The 22,908-nt window shown below is 29.3% G+C and overlaps 1 protein-coding gene across 1 annotated transcript in view; it reads right to left on the bottom strand.

Moving 5' to 3' along the window:
• Positions 1 to 22,908, bottom strand: part of LOC123268779 — a 228,182-nt gene that overhangs the window by 75,728 nt on the left and 129,546 nt on the right. The window contains exon 3 of the mRNA XM_044734135.1: positions 9,900 to 10,024. Coding sequence (XP_044590070.1) covers positions 9,900 to 10,024 — 125 coding nt within the window. The remainder of the gene's footprint in view (positions 1 to 9,899; positions 10,025 to 22,908) is intronic.

The raw sequence follows: 22,908 nt of genomic DNA on the forward strand, positions 1-22,908 counted from the left end.
GATCTCCAGCAAGATCTTTAGCGAGACCGTCAGCGAGACCTCTAAAAAGACCGTCAGCGTGATTTCCAGCAAGACCATCGGCAAGAGTTCTAGCGAGACCTCCAGCGAGACCTTCAAAAAGACCGTCAGTGCGATCCCCAGCAAAATTACCAGTGAGGCCGGGACCAATTCTTTTACGCGATCTTGAGCGAAATCGCCAGCTTGTTTACTGTTCTCTTTAAATTAATTTCATTAAACATTTTAGTCACAACACTGTGCTTCAAATTCTCTTCTTTATTTCTCTGAGCAGTACAGACTTGTATTTGTTTACAAGCACCTTTACATCTGAAAACCAACCTTTTTTTTTTTGACATATTTTTCATATTTTCATGTTGGATTAGCAATCTAATTTTTATTTTTTCTTCAAGCTGCTGTCTTCACTTGATTGCGAAAAACAAAAAACAATTAATTTATTATGACCAATCAGAACGCTTGGCTACACCTATCTTCTGTCTCTCTCTTTTAAAAAAACTAAATTCTCGGCCCTAGTAATAATAATAACCAAGTAGATAAATTTTGTTGTATTTTTTTTTTAAATAATAGTGGTATTTTAACCGAGTTGGTTAATTATACACTGAAAAAAGTTTTTTTGTCGTACTTGCTTTGAAAGTTCAACTTTCGAGCGTTGGGTAGCGTCCGAAAAGACACTCATCTCTAGAGACTCTACCATACCGCATTTTTTCCGCGGCCTAGGTTGCAAAGTTTATTTTTCCCTTTTTTCCTTGTACAATCAGATGAAATTAAGAACGAAATATATCAAATTCTAGTGTACCGACCGATGGATTTTGACTAAATTTTAAACTTAGTTACTATTTAGTGGCGCTGATTATTTCTCTGTTGACAGTTTATTGCGAAGAGAATCTAATGTTAATAAAATAACAACAACGCCAAATTTAATAAAATGTAGACGTAATTATTTGCCACCTATCCTTCGAAAGTTTAAATTACGAAGCAATAATGACAAAAAATAATGTATGTCATTTGGCCACTAAGTGGTGATTTTGACTACGATAATTTCATGATATTTGCTTCAAAGTTTGTGACGCGACTGTACGAAAACGAGCGTAAATTTCCGTTCTCGGCTTCGCCTCGGGCATTAAAATTCCGCCCGATTTCGTACATTCCCGTCATGAATTTTAAGCTCATATCGCAACATCGTCGTTGTCAGAAAGTCGCCACTTTGCGGCCATATGACATAAATATTTTCCACCTAGGAAATTTTTCCCTCCAGTAAAAAAACTGGTATACCTAATTAAGAATACCAAAGTTTTTTTCCTACCCTTAAAAGTATAGTAATTTTCAAAAAACTCGGGTTCTTCCTCAGCAAAATACCAAAATAAAAATATAGCCGACTTAACCTCGTTTGACACAGATGCATATGATATGTTTATGATACGGTGGAACTTTTTTATTATAATCAATAAATTAGTAATTATCAATTTATCAATTACAATTAAATTAATTATAATTAAATTAAAAAAAGATTAAATTAATTACAATAATTCAATTAAAAAAAATTTTATTAATTATCAATTAAATTATTGACAAATTGAATTTTTAATTACCTTCAACCTTTTATTTTATTAAATCAAATTTGTATAATGAATAACTCTTAGAAAGATAAATTAAAAAAAACAATAACTTTCAAAGATTTTTTGCAGAGATGATAAATCCCATTCGAGCAACTTTTTTCGTTCACAGAAAAAAAGGTTCACTTGAGCCAAGAAAATATTTTTCTTCTTAATTATTTTCTTGAACGAAAAAAAAATTTTTTTTTGACAAGAAATTTCACTTATTCCAACAAGATTAATTCTCTTGCTTTAAAAAATACGTATCTTGATCGAAGAAAATTTATTTGTCAAGAAAATCTTGTTGTTTTGAGAAAATTCAGTCTCTTGCTCCAAAAAATTTAGTTCTCGATAGAAGTTAATTTTCTTGTCTTGAGAAAATTTCTCTCTTGCTCCAAAAAATTAAATATCTCGATAAAAGTAAATTTTCATTAATATTTTTATTGATTAACATGTCAAATGGGAAGATCAAATAATATTGAATCATTTTTTTCCATTCAATATGTATAATTGCACGCTAAAATAATATAAAGTGGGTATCAAATATTAAAGAGAAAAATTTTCTCAAGGTGAGAATTTTCAGCATTCAATTCTCAGCAAGTAGGTGGCGCTGCTTCCCTAAAGTATCTAATCTAATATCAAGTATCTATGATAATTTGAATTAAGAAAAAATTACTTCCACCATGAATAGAATTTCAAGAAAAATTTTTACTTCGGCCAACACAACTTCGGTCTTCCTTCAGGCACCCAAAAATTTTCTTGAGCCGAGAATTTTGTTCTCGAGTCAAGAAATTTTTCTTTTCTGCCCTCCGGCCGGAAAGTGGCAACTTTCTGGCCGCTGCGCTAAACAAAGTTGCCACATTCCGGCTACGTCGAGCAGAAAAATAGTATACACACCTTGGCCAGTAAATAAGAAAGCCTCAGATCACATGTTTGTCAACCTCGGCTTCGCCTCGGCCAACAATTACATGTGATCTGAGACTTTTCTTATTTTACTGGCCTAGGTATGTAATATACTATTCTGTGTACCCAAGGATCCATCCAAATTTTAATATCAATTATAATAGAGCTGGGTAATTGTTCAATAAATAATAAATTAGTACAACTTTTCAATGACGTAAATAAACACGCCAGGACTGTGAAATTGAAGGGAAATCAGAGAATTGGTGGCGCTACCGCTGCGGCTGCTATGGTAACGCAGCATAAAGTTTTAGCTCCAGAAAGAACTTAGGTATTCTCAGGCGAAAAGTAACAGTTTTTTTTATATTAAGAAACGTATATTGGATTTAAAAAAACTTGAATAAAGATATTTTGTATTCTGGGTGGAAAAAAACTTTTTTTTCAGTGCACCGAAAAAAAAATTAACTTCATTCAAGAGCAAAATTCTTGAACCAAGAAAATAATTTTAAAGAGAGTAATTGGCTTGAATCAAGACGAAAAATTCTTGAATCAAGTAAAATTTACTTAAACCAAGTAAAAATGTCTTAGTTTAAGAATTTTTTTACTCAAATCAAGAAGATGAAGTTTTTCAAAAATTATATACTTGATTCAAGAACATTTTTTTTTCTGTGTGTATGTTTCTAAAAAGTAGACAAGATCATTTGAGCTGGCTGACAAGTAGATAACTCTCATTTATATATTTTTACTTTGTTCTTTGTTAACTGCCTTACTATTACTGTACTCATTTTAACATTCACTTAATTAATCAATACTATCTCAAATAAATTAAGTCCCAACTTTAATTAATGTACTTAATTGGCTTACTAATTTTAAATTAATCCGGTCGGTTCACGATACTTACCTGGGCCTTGGTCAGACTCCAGGTAGAGTATCATCCTCTAGAATTACTTGGTGAAGAGTATTCGTCCGAGTAATTCTCCCGAGAAAGAACTGCTTGCCTTATCGAGCCAAATTTTGGCGTTTATCATTTTTCCCCTAACTCTCTTGTAACGAACCGGAAGGGTCGTTTTAGACACCTGTCCGGTGTCCTCGAACTAGCATTCAAAAATAATTATTTATTATTTTAATCGTAATTTCCTTCATTTTCTATCCATTCGTCTCGCCAAATTCTAAGTTTTTATTTTCGAAACTCAATTCTTTATTATTTTAATCGTAATTTCCTTCATTTTCTATCCATTCGTTTCGTCGAATCACAATTCTTTATTATTTTAATCGCAATTTCTTTCATTATATATCCATTCGTTGATTTTCCATACTAAATCTTGTTCGGAACTTAGAATAATTTGCCCAGTCTTTTAATTTCTTTTACAATTAATTCGCTCGGCTTCGTAATAATTTCTCACACGCTTAATTTCTTAATTTAATCATACCTTCGGTAACAATAATATAAAATTATTAACTAAATAAATACAATAATTAAATAATAATCGCCGCACTAATGACAATAATTTTTTCTATTAATTTTTAAGTAATTAATAAAAAATAAACTAAAATACTCAAATACAAAAAGTAAAATCTGGGTCATAATATATACATATATATATATATATATATATATATATATATATATATATATATATATATATATATATATATATATATATATATATATATATATATATATATTGATAAATAAAATCCACAGGATAATGTTTATCGTATTATAGTAGAAAATTTTTCGAAAGATCGATTTGAAGTATCAAAAAATAGTAAAAATGAATTTTGTTACTGCGACTGAAGCACTTATGGTATTTAAACTTCCATTGAAACTTCTAACTAGAGAGCTTTTAATTAAGAATAAATGTATTCGTCGGCTGACAAGCGACTCGGAATTAATTAAATTAAGAAAAAAGTATAATCGGATTTTTATGTATAAGTACCGAGTACAGAGAGAACGCGGAATGGCACATAATTACGGGTGAATAATTAACCGTTAGTAATGATTAAGAGGAATTGAATCGACCGGATGGTAGGAAACTGAATGAAGAGTAGTTCAAACCGAGGTCAAGAGTCACATTACTCGTTAATACGCTCAGCAGAATTCAATTAAATGAATTCGCTTTGGGAATTCAACACTGATTACCGCAAGCTTCTTTCCAACGTACCTGGAAAAAGAATTTCTTGGATAAAGCAAAAGATGAAAAATAAAAATTTTAAACTATATACACTAGATGAAAACTCAAACTTCTTTTCTAGCGACGTTTTCCCTCGTTACACTTGTGAACACTTTTTTCTAGCTTTAGTTTTCTTCGTGGACTTACTGTAAGAAAAGTCGACTCTCTTCTTCGTCCTCTTCCTTTTATTTTCTTTTCTTTACTTATTATTACTCTCCTTATACTTTTTGCTCTCATTCTGTTTCACATTCTTAGAGAACTAAAATGTCCTTGCAATTTTTTGTTCCATTCCTCTCATATTTTGAAATACTTTACCTGTTTAAAATATTTATAAATCTTTTAAATTCTGTCTATGCGATACTTGGACTATTTTTTCACGCTCGAATATTTTATCATAATAATAATAATATAATTATTATCATACTAAGGTATTTCAGTTAATGGAGAAAATTCACGGCATTATTTAAATTTTTCATTAGCAGACACAACAAAGACTACACGGAAAGAAAATTATGGGAACTATTCCTATACCATTATGGGAATGGTTCCCATAATGCTATAGGAATAATTCCTATACTATTATAGAAACTATTCCTATATCATTATGGGAACTAATCCTATAATATTATGGGAAGTATTCCTATAATATTATGGAAAGGGTTCCCATAATGCTATAGGAATTATTCCTATACTATTATAGGAATGGTTTCCATAATTTATGGGAACCATTCCCATAATAGTATAGGAATGGTTCCCGCAACATATAGGTTTAAATCCTACATGGAAAAAAAAAATCGAGGCTGCCGTATGATATATTCCTGTGGAAGAAACATGATTTTCATATGACAGCAACATGATTTTCATATGGCAAGCAATTATAGTTAAAACAACAATAATGATTAAATAATAATCATAATAATAATTTATATTATTAAGAGAATAAGAACAATTTTGTCTCCTGGATAGTCACATGATGAAATCGATTTTTTAGTGAAATTTAGTGTCATTGCAAAGGACGACATGAATTTGTGCCTTTTCAAGGTTTCATATCATTCTCGTCGATAGTCAATTTATAATAGATATTTAGGTTGCATTCGAAAATGCTCTATCTCTAAACATATAATTGAGAAATGACCTTGTATCTTGTAAATTATTGACATTTTTAAAGATATAAGCTCATCCCGACATTACACTCATCGAGACCCTTCATTTGAGTACCCACATCAATTTTTCATGTATTGTATATATTTATATATATATATATATATATATATATATATATATATATATATATATATATATATATATATATGCTATATATATATATATATATATATATATATATATATGTATATATGAAAAATATATCAAAAATGCAACATCGGGATGAGCTTCTATCTTCAAAAATGTCAATAGTTTACCATATACAAGGTCATTTCTTCATTATGTATGTAGACACAGAGCATTTTCGAATGCAGCCTAAATTCTTATTATAATAAATTGACTATTGGTGAGAATGATATGAAACCTTGAAACGGCACAACTCCAAGCAAAAACCCATTTTATCACATAAATACACTGGCCACAAAATTTTTCTTATTATCTTAATAATATAGATTATTATTATTATGATTATTATTTAATTATTATTGTTGTTTTAACTATTATTGCCTACAACATGAAAATCATGTGGCTGCCCCAATTTTTTTTTTCAGTGTATATATTATAGGAATCATTTCGAACTCACTCCGCACGAAGATTTTATTATTATTTCATTTTGAGAATGATTCCCATAATGGTATAGGAATGATTTCTATAATATTCTAGGAATCCTTCCTATACCATTATGGGAATAGTTCCCATAATAATATAGGAACCATTACTATATAATTATGGGAATATTTCCTATAATATTATGGGAATGGTTCCTTTAATTGTATAGGAATCATTCCTATAATTACAGTAACCATTCCTATACCATTATGGGAACCATTCCCATCATTATGGAAAATTTTCCCATAATTCTGGGAAAATTTCCTATAATTATGGGAACAGTTCCCATAATTCATGGGAACAGTCCCTATAATTGCCTGGGAACTGTTCCCATAAAATTATGGGAATAGTTCCCATATTTTTCTTTCCACGTGGACATAAATTTATAAGAAATGTAGATTGCAATATAAATAAAATATATAATTGTAATAATACAAAAAAAAAATCAAAGGTAGTTGGAATTAATAAATTACAAAGAAAACAATCATGTTATTGTTATTATTGCGACGTTTCGACTCTTTATTGAGTCTTCATCAGGCTCTGAAAAATACATGAATAAATTCATAAATACAGTTGTAATTCTATTGCACTTTATCAAAATTATTATAACCAACTATAAAATTTTACCATAACTAGTGCATGAAAGTAGTCAAGCAAATAATGTATGTGAAAAAATTGTTTTCTTTGTCATTTATTAATTCCAACTACCTGTGATTTTTTTTTTTTTGTATTATTTTATGATTTTGGATGCGATAATAAAATGGAAATATAATTGTAACATTAGACGAAACATATACGGAAAAGTATACTTAAGTTAGTCACATACTTGATCCGATATTTACCATATTTATATTTCTCTCATATATTTTATGTTCGTACAAGGACAAATAATTTATTAATTATTATATTTATATTATTACTCACTATTCTTTCTTTTTAATTATTATTAATAATTAATTAATTAATTATTTTTTTTTTTTTATTTAAATTTATAAGATTATTTAAATAAATAATTAATTAATCCTAGATTAAAACGATAATATTAATTAATCTTTTTTTTTTTTAAACATTTTTACACATAAATTCATTCTCAGATCAATATTTCAACAATACTAAAAGGCTTTGAAAATTGCGGCGTCAAATATTCACTAGATCCCGGGTATCATAAAATAATTCCCGTAAAACTCTAGCTTACATCGTATACAAAGTTAATTCTCCGAAATTTCGGGATGACTTTCCACCATACACTGTTCATTGCTTTTCCCCGGATAAAGAAGATGATAAACGATAAAGTCGATGCATTGAAAATCAGAGAATGAAATCTTGGATCTCGGATTCTGTGAATTCTTGGTATCGTCTGAATGAATAAAAGTTGTCGGTGTTGTCTACCGAGGGAGCACTTGAGAGGATGAAGTCAGTGCTTGTGTGCACAAAAAATCATTCTATAGTAAAGTGGATAGTTGAATTGAATTTGCGGGTCGTCGAGGAGTTCAACCACTATTAAATATTCCAAGTCTTTTTATAAAATAACTTTTTTTAATGAGATGACGATAATTTTTCAAAAATAATCGGGATTGCGAATTTTTGAAAAATACAATTTTTTTTCAATTTTATCATGTGATTGATCCTGAGAACATAAAATAGTTTTTATTTGTTTAAAAATCACAAAATGGCTATTTAGAGATTCTTAAAATTAACATAACTGTTTCTCTTAGTTTAATATAACAAATAAAGTTCAATTTAAAAAAAAAATTGCATTAATATTTTTTTGATTATTGCTAGTAGAATTTTTTATTTGACGTATCTGTTAGTAATTGGGCTCACAAAACTTGTTTCAACTAATTAAAATTTATTTTTTTCTGTATAATCTCGATACTGGAATGTTTTTCGAATTCAAGTCCATATTTATTTCAGAATCACCCTAATGAAAAAAAAAAAAAAAAAATTGAGATTAACTCCAATTGATGGAAGTAAAAATTTGCTACTGATTTTGCACGACTCATGATGCGAAGCATCAAAGAGTACTTTACGATCGAAAAATTTTCTTCACCTCATTTTGGCAACTATTTTTATTCAAGATAATTTAATGGAGATTAATTTGACACTTTTCAAAAATTGATTTAGTGCAATAGAAAGGGAAGAAAAACATCAAAATAGGTCAAAAAATTTTCCTATCCGTCATGTATTAAACTCCGGAAACACTGTAACTTGCAAAAAAAATGCATTAATTGAGTTAAATTTTTTTTTTTTAATTCATCGAAAGAATTGTAGGTCACCGAATGCGAATGGCTGGATAATTCAGTGTCGTTTGTGTACAAAATAAAATAAAAAAAAAACCAGAAGACTATATATATATATATATATATATATATATTGCGTACATTTTTCCTACTAGAGGCGCTTGCGGATTATCGTGCTATTTTAGCTGTTTTATATATTTTTTTCACATTCTTCATTTGATTAATATTTCATAATTAAATTAGCATTATGAGTCGTGTACTTTTGGATTTTCCAAACTTTTTACAATGTACACGGGAAGAAATTTTCTTTAAAAATTAACGTTAAATTCACTCTCATCATGAGACTTAATGCAGCCTTAAATTTATTACCATTTTTAAATTAAAAATTTCAACAAAAAATTCATTTATTTTATGGTAGACTAGATAAAATTTAAGGAAAACTTAAAACAAAATTTGTTGAAAAAAACTTAAAAATTATCTCACTTGCCAATAAATTATGAAGCCACGCTATCCGTCCCACGATTACCGTAAATTTAACGGTAATTTTTGAAGAAAATATCTTTCAGTGTAGATATTTGGTTTTTTAAAATTTTTTTGTCAACAATTTCAATGGTTGATAAGCGGTATCAGTATCAGTACTAAAGTAAGTAGTAAAAGTAAACGTACATCGTTTGCGGTTCCACGCAAGAAACCTCAAGTGTATACATTACCTATTTACAGTAGACCCTTTCTCACGGAGAGAAATAAAGGAATACTTAGAATACATAGAGGAGCCAAAAATAAGGTGAGATTACGGGCCATGTCAGTATATCTGTATATATATGGAAAGGTTTGTGGTTGGACGTGCTTTTCGTGGCAGAAAGAGTGGTAAGATCAAGCTCACATTGTTGGATAGATGGGGGAAGTGAGTAGCGGGTCTGATACACAACGACACTTTTCGTCTTGAAGAGTAACAAAAAAAGTAAGATGGAGATGGAGAGCTTTTGATACGTGACCAGCAACCCGATAAACTTTCCCGTTTACTTTCTGTCCTTTCAACACTTGGAGGCTCCAGAGAATATAGTTTTTTTTTTGGTGCGCTTTTTTGGCTGGAATCTATACAAGGGTTCTTACTCTTTATTTGTTTGCTCGGGTGGTTTATTCAGTTGTTCTTTTGTTTCTGGTATATACAGTATTCTGAGAAGTGAGGTTGTTACTTTACTTACCGCCGAGGAGAAACAGCCCGCAAGCGATCAGGGTCTTGTGATCGGCCAGGCAGTGCCCGATCAGCGCCGAGAAAGTTCCCAAGAAAATTAACACCGCAGCTACAGCTTGGAAAGGCGCTGATATTCTGAAACAGAAACAAGGTAATTGATGGTAGTTTTCTTAGTGGCTTAAATGATTATTTGTTTATTGATAAATTAAGAAAAAAATTTAATTGTGAGTAACAACTAAAAAAATTACATTAAATAGTGTATTACGACCCAAGGCCAGAAAGTTGGATTTCCTGGCGTGGGATATGATGGCTGAGGCGTAGCCGAGTCAAATTTAATAGGAAAATTAAAAAAAAGGCGTCATAGCGCTGTCGACTGGCTGTCAATATGGGATTCACCATAAAAATTATGAACTAGTTATTGACTCCCATTATTTAAATATTATAAAGCATACAATTAATTTCGATCATTTAATTTTATAAATATTTCATATATTGTGAATTAAATAAAAAAACAGATCATATAATTACATGAAAAAATTAATTTAAACTCGGCAGTTAAAAAAATTGTTTTTCTAACCAAAGTTGTTAAGAAAATAGACGCTCGTAAGCTTATTTGATGAACTGGTGCTAACTTTATTTTTTTTTTAATAATTAATATTTAATATTTTGAACTGAAAGTAATTTTTTTTTCAATTTTTTAATTAATTAGAATTTAATAAAAATTTATTTGATCTTTATTATTATTACAGATAATTTAATATATTTAAAAATAATTTAGGGTGTCAATATTTAGACCCCCGTCAATAATTGGGGCTTTTACCTTACGCCCTTTTAGCTAAGAAAAAAAAATTTTTAAAGCCAAATTGCGAATATGAAAAAATTATCAAAATAGCTTTTAAGTATCACAGAACGTCGAGATCTTACGAAGAATTGATTTTTTAAAGTTAGACTGAAAACGATATCAAAGCCCTATTTTAAAAAATTTATAATTTTTTGTATTTTATGGACATTCGTTGAAAAAATTTAAAGTAAAATTTATACCTTTTCGTTAAAAAAATTGAAAATTAAAAACAATTGAGATGTGTTAGTGTTTTCAGTCCAACTTCCAAAAATCAATTTTTCCTAATATCTGCACGCTCTTTTGGCTTGAAATTTTTTTTTCTTACAATCAAGAGGGCGTATGTTGAAAAAAAATTTTTTTATACGATTTTTTGGTTTTTTGTTAATATATAGTGAACAAAACATATTTTTTATTAATACAGAGTATATAATATAAACAAATTTTGTTGTAGCTTACAAATTATGAAAAATAATTGGAATTGAAGAATCCAATTATTTATATCACGAGCTTGTAAAATGAAATATTTTATCCACTTTTATAATTTAGTCGTCATAAAAATAATTTATTACTCAAAAAAAATGTAACACGTACTCAATTTGTTAATTTGGTTGTACCAAGGTAAAAAATGAAAAAAATTTTAACAGAGATGAGTTACGTGGAAGACACTGTATAGTGTGTGCATGTGAATAAATAAACGTCGCATTATCCAGCAAAATATTAGCATAAAATAGTTATGCATACGCGAGAGGAAATACGTATATAGCATACAGTACACATACGCGTACCAAGACAGTCACATGTGCAATGTGCATAATGTACATAAGAATATAAAATAGTGAAAAGAGATTCAGACGCAAGAGTGAAGCGGAAACTCAAGAAAATAATAATAACAACTATGATAATAATAATATTAATAAAAATAATAATAACAATAATGAAAATTTTAAAGTTGCCGCGAGCATGCAAAAGCATTCACTACAATAATTTTCTTCATTGCTGGCTGTGTCGCATACTATATACCCGGTAGCAACTTATTCTCAGATATAACACGAGATAGAACGGGAAAAAAATACAGAAGGTAAGGTAGACAAGAAATGTTATATTCAAGAAGAAAAGGGACGTAGTCATACAAGTATTGCTACATCGAAGCAAATGCAGCGAATCTCTTCTCTTATTTCTTGTATTTTTTTGTCTTCATGTTCTAGCTCTATTACTTTTTTCTCTACCACATTTCTATGGGTTTATCATTTCACCATATTTTGACTTTATGGAAGTTTTTGATGGTATCTCACTTTACACTATACATTTTTTTACGTGAAAAATTATTCAAAAAACGATTGAATTACTAACAGATAATAATTGATGATAAAATAAAAACGTCAAATTTAATTAAAGTTTTCATGTTATCCTCTAAATTAAAATACATGAAACTCTTGAAGTTAGTCAAAGGTCAAAACTCGCAAAAAATGGGCCACGATTCATTATTGGATAAAATTTAGGAGCGCGCGTAGCGCGCTATTCAAATTTCTAGTTGAATATTAAAGTACATTTTTTTTTAAATATAAACAAAAAATTATCAATTTCAACATAAAAAAATATAGAATTAAATATTTTCAAAAACCGTAATGATTAGGCTTTAATTTTCCGTGAAAAATTTGCTGATAAGTCCATATATAATTTTTGATATGTCCTGAGATGTCTACGTATGGTCTGACATGAAAATCAGACAATGGATACACAGAAAGAAAGATTTCTTGACTGGAGAATAAAATTCTTGGCTCAAGTAAATTTTCGGGTGCCTAAAGGAAGACCGAAGTTGTTTTGACCGAAGTAAAAATTTTTCTTGAAATTATATTCTTGGTGGAAGTAATTTTTCTTAATTCAAATTATCATAAATACTTGATACAATAAATTTTTATATTTGATGAAGATTTTTAGATACTTTAGGGAAGCAGCGCCACCTACTTCAGCTGAGAAAAAAAAATTTTCTTCATACCTCGGTCGAAAGTACGTACTTTCCTCCCTTATGGCAGGAATGAAAGTTTAACATTTACTCCCTGTGAGAAGTACACGCGCGCTCTCTGTAACAACGGGAGGAAAGAATTTTTCATGCGTCATTACACTCGTAACTAGGGACTATTTATTCTGTCACTATAACAAATTGTTAACCGCTGTCATTTCTATAGCTACCTCTAATCTTAAAAATAATTATCAATGTTGTTTTGTCGTCTGTTAATTTAATATCAAAGTACTATTAAAGTCAATTCAATACTCCTACCAATAAACTATCGTCAGAATGCTTATCTACAAATTTAAATTTGAATAATCAAATTATTAATTATCAAAAATGTATATTTAGTGGAGATATAATTTTTAATTGCTCTAATATCAAGTTTGAAACCTGTGTTTTTTATGGAAGTATTATTAATAATTGTGATCATTCAATTGAAAATGAAAACGATAAAAAAAAACGCAATAAGAGTTTTTAGCTTATAATATGTTTTGTTTTATAAATTTTATAATAATTAATATCATTTGTTAAACTAATGAAAATGAAAACATCTTTGACAAAATGAAATTAATTTATTAAACTGAGAAAAAAAAAATGAGGCGAAAAAAATTTTTTGATCGTAAACACTCTCTGATGCTTCGCATCATGAATCGTGCAATACTTTTACTCAATTAACAATTTCTTGGTACAAGAAATTTGATGACGATCAAATATTCTATTATTCTTAATTTCTGAAGAAAAGAGCATCAATATTTATCTTTAAATAATGGATAAACAAGAGAATAGCTTTATTTAAATTAAGTAATAGTATATTACACACCTAGGGAAGTAAAGTAAGAAATGTCTCGGCTTCGCCTCGGCCAACAATTACATGTGATCTGAGGCTTTCTTATTTATTTCCCGTGGAGTGTATACTATTTTTTTGCTCGACGAAGGTAGGAAGCGGCAATTTCGTCTAGCGCAGCGGGCCGAAAGTTGACGCTTTCTGCCCGTCGAGCAAAAAAAATTATTTCAATCAATTTAACAAGTTCTTGAACTAAGAATATATATTCTTGAAAATTTTCAAGAACATGAATTCTTGTATCAAGAAAATTTTCTTGATAAAAGTATTTTTTTTTTCTCAGTGTATTAAAAAATATGACCAGACTTGACCCTTCGAATGTATTTGATGCCTGCCCCCACGACCAGCAGCACTCGCTTCGCTCGTGCCGCAAATGTCGGGGCAGGCATCAAAAACATACTTATCAACATTTAAAGTTAAAAAAATTAAAATTAATAACGTACTTTTGACCGGCTATGAAGAAAAATCGTATACACTACACGGCCCAAAAGTTGAAATCTCGTTTCTGCGCGTCATTATGACGCGCAGGGCCGAAAATTCAACTTTCGGCCCTTGTAGTGTAATATACTAATTTTGTTCCTTTAAGGTATTACCCTCGCGACTTCCGTCGTCAAAAGTTTATGCTAGAGTGTACGGTACACATACCGGATAGTCATTATTGACAAGCCTAAAACTTTTTGCTATTCATGTACTTATTTCAGCCAATCACGAACGAGAAACTGATCGTTTGAAAAGTCTGGCAACACTGCGTGAGCGTTAAGATATTTTATAGTGGTTATACTGTAGTGTTTTGGACTAGCTGTAGACTATCCTCTGTTTTGATGCATGCGTTTATTTATTTATTTACATACATTTATTCGGAAATATAATACAACAATGTCTGAAAAATCGACTTATAAAAGACGATTCATAAAAAAAAGTCCTTGAAAAACGACAGAAATCTCTAGCACATATGCAAATAACTATACAAATAGCAAATAGAAAAAAAATAATTGACAATATTGTTTTATTTTTTCAGAAAAATAAGTAATTAAATTTTTGTGTTTATGTATTAAGTGATTTTAAATTTAAATATTTTTTATTATTTCATCTGACTATTATTTTTATAACTTATGAAAGATTAATATATATTATTATATTAAAATTATTAACTTTTTGAATTTTTAATAAATATAAAAAAAAATGAAAATTAATTCAGCTGACATTTAAAAATTTTTAGAATTTTTTTTTATTGAAAAAATGATTACAAAAAAATGAAAAAAAAATTTCACTTGAAAAAAACTTCAAAAACTGTAACTGCAATATAAAAAAATTTTCTTTTTTTCTAATTTAATTATTAAAAAAAAATTAAAAATGTCGGCTAACTTTAGTATCATAAAAAAATACTTATTTTCATAAAATAATCATAGTTTTTTTTTTTAAATAAATAAAATTAATAACTATAATATTACACCTAACGTCAATTAAACTTTTCAAATTTGTCAGCGCATGCGCGTCTCATACTTCTTTCGCGGCTCACAAAACTTGCGCTGTTGCCACAGCTTTATTAACGTATCCCCTCCTCGGTTAAAGTCTGGTAAATTTTTCATTACTTATTAATAAATATCTCTGAAACTGTGTGGTAATTATCAATGAATTTTTAATTTTTAAATTGTTTAGTTGTTAGTTAACGTTACTCTATTTTTTTAAAAAGATCCGAAGAAAAGTTTATGAAATATAAAAATTTTTGTAGGTAAATTTTTCGATATCCCGTATACTGTAATGTATAAGAGCGTTCAAAACTCAAACTTTGAAATTAAATATCTCGGAAACTAGATGGTCAAAAATTCTCAAATTGCGCCAATCGACGCAGAATTATATGAACATTAATCTGCCAAAATTAAAAAAAATCCTAAGAAAACGACTTTGGCGAGGGTACTACCTTAAAAGCATGAGGTTACTATTTCATATACTTTTCCTACCAAAATTTTTTAAATTATCTCAATTCAAACCATACCCGTCCTACATACCTTTACTTCCAATAAATATATAAACCAATAATTTTTTATTCAGGAAAAGGTCAGCGATATTAAATCGTAGGATCACAGGAGAATATTTTATCGAACAAATAAATATTTCAACTTATACACTCGCAACTGTATTAGAATTCATAACAACTTCCACATAAAGTTTGATTCTGAATAAAACCAATTTTTTCCCAATATCAATATTAAAAATTTAAAAACTCAAATTTTCAGTTCAGGTTCTATGCATCAATAGCTAGTAATTGCGTCTAAAACTTTCAATTAAATTACGGAAAACAAATTACGTGAATACTGTCATCAGTCGCTAAAAATTTCAAAAAGTCAATAAGTAAATTATAACGAGACAAAATAATCGATCACATGTAGCAAAGTTGGGAGTCACAGTGATGGGTAAATATATATAACAAAGTTATCAAGAGTAGTAAATTTGTTTATAAATAAATAGGACGGAACACATATAACGATAATGATATCAATTTTCTCGGGACGCAGACAACTTGTAAAATTATCGAAATTGTTTCACAGCGGCCTGTACAATATTGTCCACACGGTAGGTACTCAGCTCTGCAGTGAGTGCTCAGAATACATATAACATATAATAGTATAGAGGCCCGTGCAAAATACAGTACATAGTACACAGTAGTTTCCTATATCGTAGACTCAACACTACCCCTCGTGGGCTCTTCGTCACTTACGCGTGGACGTAACCAGGCCGCGGTCGTTAATAACGCGACGAAGCTTGCACACGCTTACCCATTGTCACAGTAAATAACAATAAAACTCTATTAATGTGGTAGTACCAGTAGTTACCGTTGCTGGCAGACGGCCAGAAACATACCGACGTGGCTATTCACCCCGTGGAATACACGTCGCGATTACGTTGAGTTGGTGATGGTGCTGTGCTCTATACAGAGACATGTTATGCACCCAAGCAAGCAAGTTATACCCGCATCCCTTTCGCCCTTAGCATATGGTATATAATATATAACTTATAGCATATAGCTTACACTCTCTGTCTGGCTCTTCACTCTGATCTATCTCGTAATTTAAGCTATGTATCTGTATCTGTATCTATATCTATATTTGTATTTGTATCTGTGTTTATGTAGAAGGATGTGGAGTCTAGAGGTATCCTTGATTCCTTAGTCTGGTTCACGTACGCTCGACGTGCCTACGCGAATCTTGTATAATTCAGTACGGTTCTGGCACTTTATGCGAGCTTTGCATTTCTCGGAACGGCAACGCTAAATCGTTTCTTCTCCTCGTTTCTGAGTAAACGGGACTCACTTGTATGCACCGGAACCAACAAAACTCAACAAGATCTTGAAACTTTCATCTTCACACTTTAGCATTAAACCGAATGTGGAAACGCCTTTCGCTAAATATTCACTTAGATATTCATATTTATTTATATTTCATTCATTAATTTATTTATTTATGTACATACAAATTTATGCTAATATTATAAATACGTTTTGAATGATATATAAGGACTGTCATACGTTTTATGTTGTAAAATGTCTCTAGTAAGAAAATTTTATTGGTATTATTTTGAATTTGTAAGACTAATTATTTAATACTTTAGAGCGCTCGATGCGTAATTAGGGAGATCCAAGTTCGATTCCTAGCTTAGTAAGAACCCAACACTTTTTCAGTTGTTAACTGGTAGAGTTAACCATTCGTTATTTTATTTATTTTTTGTTGATAACAAATTGAAATTTTGATTTCTAAAAAAATTAAAAAAAATTGACTTATTCAAAATTTAATTCTGCATCGAATGAGCCATCACTCATATTTTTGCCATATGTCCAACTATTTCTTTTCAGGCATCTAACTTCTCAATTGTAATAAAAATAGTACCGTGTACTAATTACTTTTGTTAATATTATAATTATTCCACAACATATAAATATTTATAATTCACTAAAAAGTATTGAAAAAAAATGAAATTAAAATAAAAAGCAATATTTTTACTTACATAAATTTTCAACGTTTATTTCATCCGTTGAAAAATTATTCCGAATAATCGTGATAGTACTACAGAAAAAGAATCTACTCTCGTTTTTTTTTTTTTTAATTTTCTGCTATTTCGTTTAATGCAAATTACAATACGTGCCTTGCAAAAAGTACATCGATACCTGATTCAAGGTGAATGTGAAAGAATTTCTAATGTAGTTTGTACATGGACTAGAAATTTTTCCTATTTACTGAAGCCGAATGAATTCAATAATGTATATCTTATCGATTCATTCATTCATTTATTCACTTACTACTCTTCCATTTTTGCGCTCCAGGAATTTGATCGCGAAATTGCAAAATTTCCAATTCAATCAAAAAATTAAAATCTAACTGTACAAATTATATGTTTATAATTATAACAACATGAATAATTTATAATTATACTTTTACTATTTTTAGTTGTGAAAAATTTATGCAAAAGATTTTTAATCTCAATTGATACAATTTGTCGATTTTGAACATCCTCCTGACATATTTATACAATATCAATATTTTGCTTTTATATTTTTCGAATTTTTGGTTGTAAACAAAAGCAACACCGAGTATTATTTTAATTAATTGTTGTACTAAATAATTGTTATTTTTTCATACAATGTGACAATTTTTTGACAAGAAATGATTATTTTTCATTCAAAAAGACAATGCTTTATTTCATTCTATGTTGACAAACGCCATATTGACACATATTGAAAAAAATTTTTGTTAGGACACAATAATACAAGCTGCAGCTTATCACATGTGATAACAAATTGATAAATATTTTAGCATAAAGATAACAGTTCATATGTTACATCAACAAAACAGTTTAATTGATTAAGCAAATCGGTTTGTTGAAGCAACAAAAATTTTTTGCCGGGATCACAAATATTTTTGTTGGTTTAACAAAAAAAATATTTTGTTGCAGTAACGTAAATCAGTAACATAAAAAGTGACGAAAACCAATTCATTTTGTTGAAGCAAAAAATAAGGTGCCGGCGGGTAATAAGGCGTACCCACACTGAAAAAATATATATGCGCATATATGCTGACAAAATACATATACGTCGCACATATAAAATATATACGCCATATACTTTTTTTTTGCCCCCGTATGTGCGGCATATATTTTTTTTCAGTACGGGTAGCTAAGGGAGATTTTGAAAAAAATCGAAAATATTGCATTTAAATTTTGAAATGTATCATTAATTTTTATACTAATACATTAGTCATAAAATATAATGGAGTAATGGTAATTTTCACCATAAACAAACGCAAAATTAAATTTTTTCAAAAACCTTGCGAATAGGCCTTATTTTACTACGGTAGGGTAATAAGGCCTGCGGGTTAAACATACTGGAAATAGTTATACTACACTTAATAAAATTGGTATTAGAAATCAATCATCACTTAAATTTAGCAACAACACTTTTTAAGATGTTGATAAAGATTAGAACAATGATTTTAAATTATTAAATATAAAATTATAAAAAATGTTTATCATTTACTCAAACCGTTTTTTAGGAATTCTTTTGCGCTATTTTAGCATATGACGGATGATGAAATTATAGAAGACAGAGAACGTTGTATTGAGACTCTATAAACTTGTAGCGACATTTCTATGCTAGAAACTTCTACTAAAGAAGCCTTTAGCGGAAGCGGTTATTTTGAATATCATTTCTATCACTTAGGCCTTATTAACTGCGGGTACCTTAAATTGTGTTATAATAAAATTAGCCAAGCAATAATAACGAAAATAATTTCATTAAAACAACATATTGATTCACACTGTAAAAAATTTTTTGGACTCGGTATGGTGTAAATGATTCGGTGTAAAAATTTTTAACACGGACGGTGTAAAAATCGCACTAAGTATAATGTTAAATTTGAACGGTGTGAATCCTAAATTTTACACCACCAAGCGTGTAAATGTATTTCCTGAAAATTTCTCATTAATTAATTTGATTGTTGTTCAGTGAACAGGCCCAGCCGCGATAAAGTCGCCCCTGGGAGACTCCCAATTTCACGAGCCGCACCTGTCAACTGCTAGTTCCCGCTTAAACTAACCGCCTGCACAAAGCTTAGCTTGACTGATCACGTCATGGCGTGATTGGCTGATTGCTCAGCAGACATGCGCAATAAGTCTTCTTCCCCGAGTCGACGAGGAAGAAGACGCATTATTATTATTATCTTTCGCTTACACGCTTTCGTTGCAACAAGTCGCCATTAGTGTTACTTTACTTTCGCTTTTTGCTAACAAACCGCATTTCGCTTATTTAATAAGTTAATTTGCTTAAATTAATTATTACTAACCCGCTTTAGTTTGTTACAGATGTTGTGTTATTTGTAAAAATAATTCTTCGCTTTTCCAGTGTCGGCAGTGTGCTCAACCACGTGTCAACCGGCTTCGCTTTATTAATCACGCAGTGCTTTATTTATCCGCTTTTATTTCAACAATCCGCTAACATATTAAATAAATGTTAAGTGTAATTTGTGTAAATAAATTTATAGGGTTTATTTTAATAATATTTCCGCGTTTTAATTGAGATATCTAGACCAAAACCTGATCCTCCGCTTTCCCACATTTTCAGCATTTTACAATTGTTTAGTTTCAGACTTGTACAAAATTAGATTATGAATATAAACATGTAAAAATAAATATTTAAAAGTATGTTTTTTTTTTTATATTATGCTATTTTACGGAGCAAAATCATTCTAACGTAAATCTTAATATCATTGGAACGTCTCCCATCAAGAATGTTAATATTCAAGTTATTTAAAATTTAACTAATTATGTAGTGGATCCGATGTTAGAGTCTATTGATAAAAATGCGAATGTTTATAGTGTTAAATATATTTTTAAAAACAAGCTCATCCCGATATTACACTCATTGAGAATCTTCATTTAAGTACCCACATTATTTTTTCATATATTTATATATATTACATATATGTATATATGAAATATATATGTATATATGAAAAATATATCAAAATGCATGTGAGTACTTAAATGAAAGCTCTTGATGAGTGTAACATCGGGATGAGCTTATATGTTTAAAAATATCAATAATTAAGAAATGATTTTGTATCTTCTAAACTATTGACATTTTTAAAGACATAAGCTCATCCCGATGTTACACTCATCAAGACCTTTCATTTGAGTACCCACATGCATTTTGATATATTTTTCATAAATACATATATATATATATATATATATATATATATATATATATATATAAAATTTTTATATAAATATATGAAAAATTAATGTGGGTACTCAAATGAAAGATCTTGATGAGTGTAGCATCGGAATGAGCTTATATTATTAAAAACGTCAATAGTTAAAAAAGTACAGTGCAATTTAACAAAAGTCATTATTTAAGAAAGCAAAATTTTATTTATTTATAGTTCACAAGTCACGGCAGTCACATAGAGACTGTAAGGTTGCTAGTAATAGATATTAAATTTTCAAAGTTATGAATAATAACAATAACAATAACACGGAATAGTGTAAAACAGTAAATTACACCGTGTTAAATTTACATGAGTGAAAATTTCACACGGAGGAAATTTTACACCGACATTTCACACTTCCACGGCGGTGTAAAAGTCCCTGGGTCCAACTATATACTAAAATTTTTTACAGTGCAGTGGTATTACAAACTGATTTGTTATTTCCACTTGGCTCACTTTTTTAAAATAACTAATCAATATATTACCATAAGTAAACTCATTTGTTAGGACAGCTTATTTTTCTGTCATTCTGTCTTTTATTATTTTAACGAAATCGTTTTTGTTTTTATTTTAACGTCAATATTCTCTATCGAAGTAGACGTGGAAACGTGTAATTATTATGAAAGTTTGTTCGAATCGAAACAGTCTATTAGTCCTGTAGAGGTATGAACTGAGACGAACGTATTGGTAGCCAGACTGGAGCTGCCAAACTATCTGACTCTCCATATAACTACTCTCGACATTTGACCACCGGGCAATCCAATATCACATGGTCAGCCATTCTGGCTTTTCCTCTTTACTCGGTACGGCCAAAACTATTAATTTCCAACCGTAGTCAGCTGGCTTGTTAAACGAATAATTCAATTTTATACTAACTGTGTTTATGCTAAAGGGTTTGTGGTCACTGCCGTTATATTGAATTATTTCAATAATCTATTGCCGTGGTTTATGAAATTCCATTATGAAATTTCGCTGGTGATTATTTTTGCGCGTCGGTTAAAGCTGTTCTTCCATCATGTTTTATCGATCCGTTCATTCATTTATAAGAAATTTAATCATTAAAAATTAACAAAAGTTTGGAAAATCCAAAAGTGCACGCCTCATAACGCTCATTCATTTTTTAAGAAAAAATAAATTGTGTAATTGATTAAAAAAAAAAAAAAAATTATAATTGAGTAATTTCTTACAGAGTATTTCTTTTTTTTTTAATATCAGCGCCCTTTTTTCTTGTCATATGCGCACGCAGTCTAAAAAAATATAGCTTGATCAAGTGGCGCCATAGTTTGCACGTGACAAATAAGAAAAATTCGTTTGTCTTTGTACGGTTGTATCGTAGTGAATTTTAATAAAAATTCAATTTAAAAAAAAAATACGTAAACTAGGCTACTGATATGAAATACGGACCCAGTTCATCGCATTCTTAAACTAATAAAAAAGGTCCGGTCTTAAAATATCAATTTGTTCGGGAGTAATCGTTGGTACATCCAAAATGGGGTGACATTCGGACGTCCACGTAAAATTTTTTTCAAAACTTTTTTTTTTTTTTAAATAGCTACATGAAATGATTTTAGAAAGTAAAAGATGGTTTAATTTAAGTGTTTTATCGGTGTACATCTACTTATATTATTGTAAAATAATAGTTTAAAAAAACTAAAAACACGCTTTTTATAGAAAACCAAACTAAAAAATAGAAAATAAATTTTAATAAATTTAAATTAAGAATAGTGTTAAAAATTTCAATAAATATAAATTAATAATAGTGTAAATAAAAAAATGTATTTTATTTTAAAAAAAGCGTGGGGTGCTTTTTAAGATATCAAAATGATAATCACTCTACTCATATCTGTCAATAAAATATTTATAACTATTGACACCATGCACCCCACGCTTTTTAAAATAAAAATACATTTTTTTCATTTACACTATTATTAATTTATATTTATTGAAATTTTTAACACTATTCTTAATTTAAATTTATTAAAATTTATTTTCTATTTTTTAGTTTGGTTTTCTATAAAAAGCGTGTTTTTAGTTTTTTTAAACTATTATTAAACTATTATTTGTTGA

This window comes from Cotesia glomerata, linkage group LG7 (genome assembly GCF_020080835.1).
Source record: "Cotesia glomerata isolate CgM1 linkage group LG7, MPM_Cglom_v2.3, whole genome shotgun sequence".
In the NCBI taxonomy this organism is placed as follows: Eukaryota; Metazoa; Arthropoda; class Insecta; order Hymenoptera; family Braconidae; genus Cotesia; species Cotesia glomerata.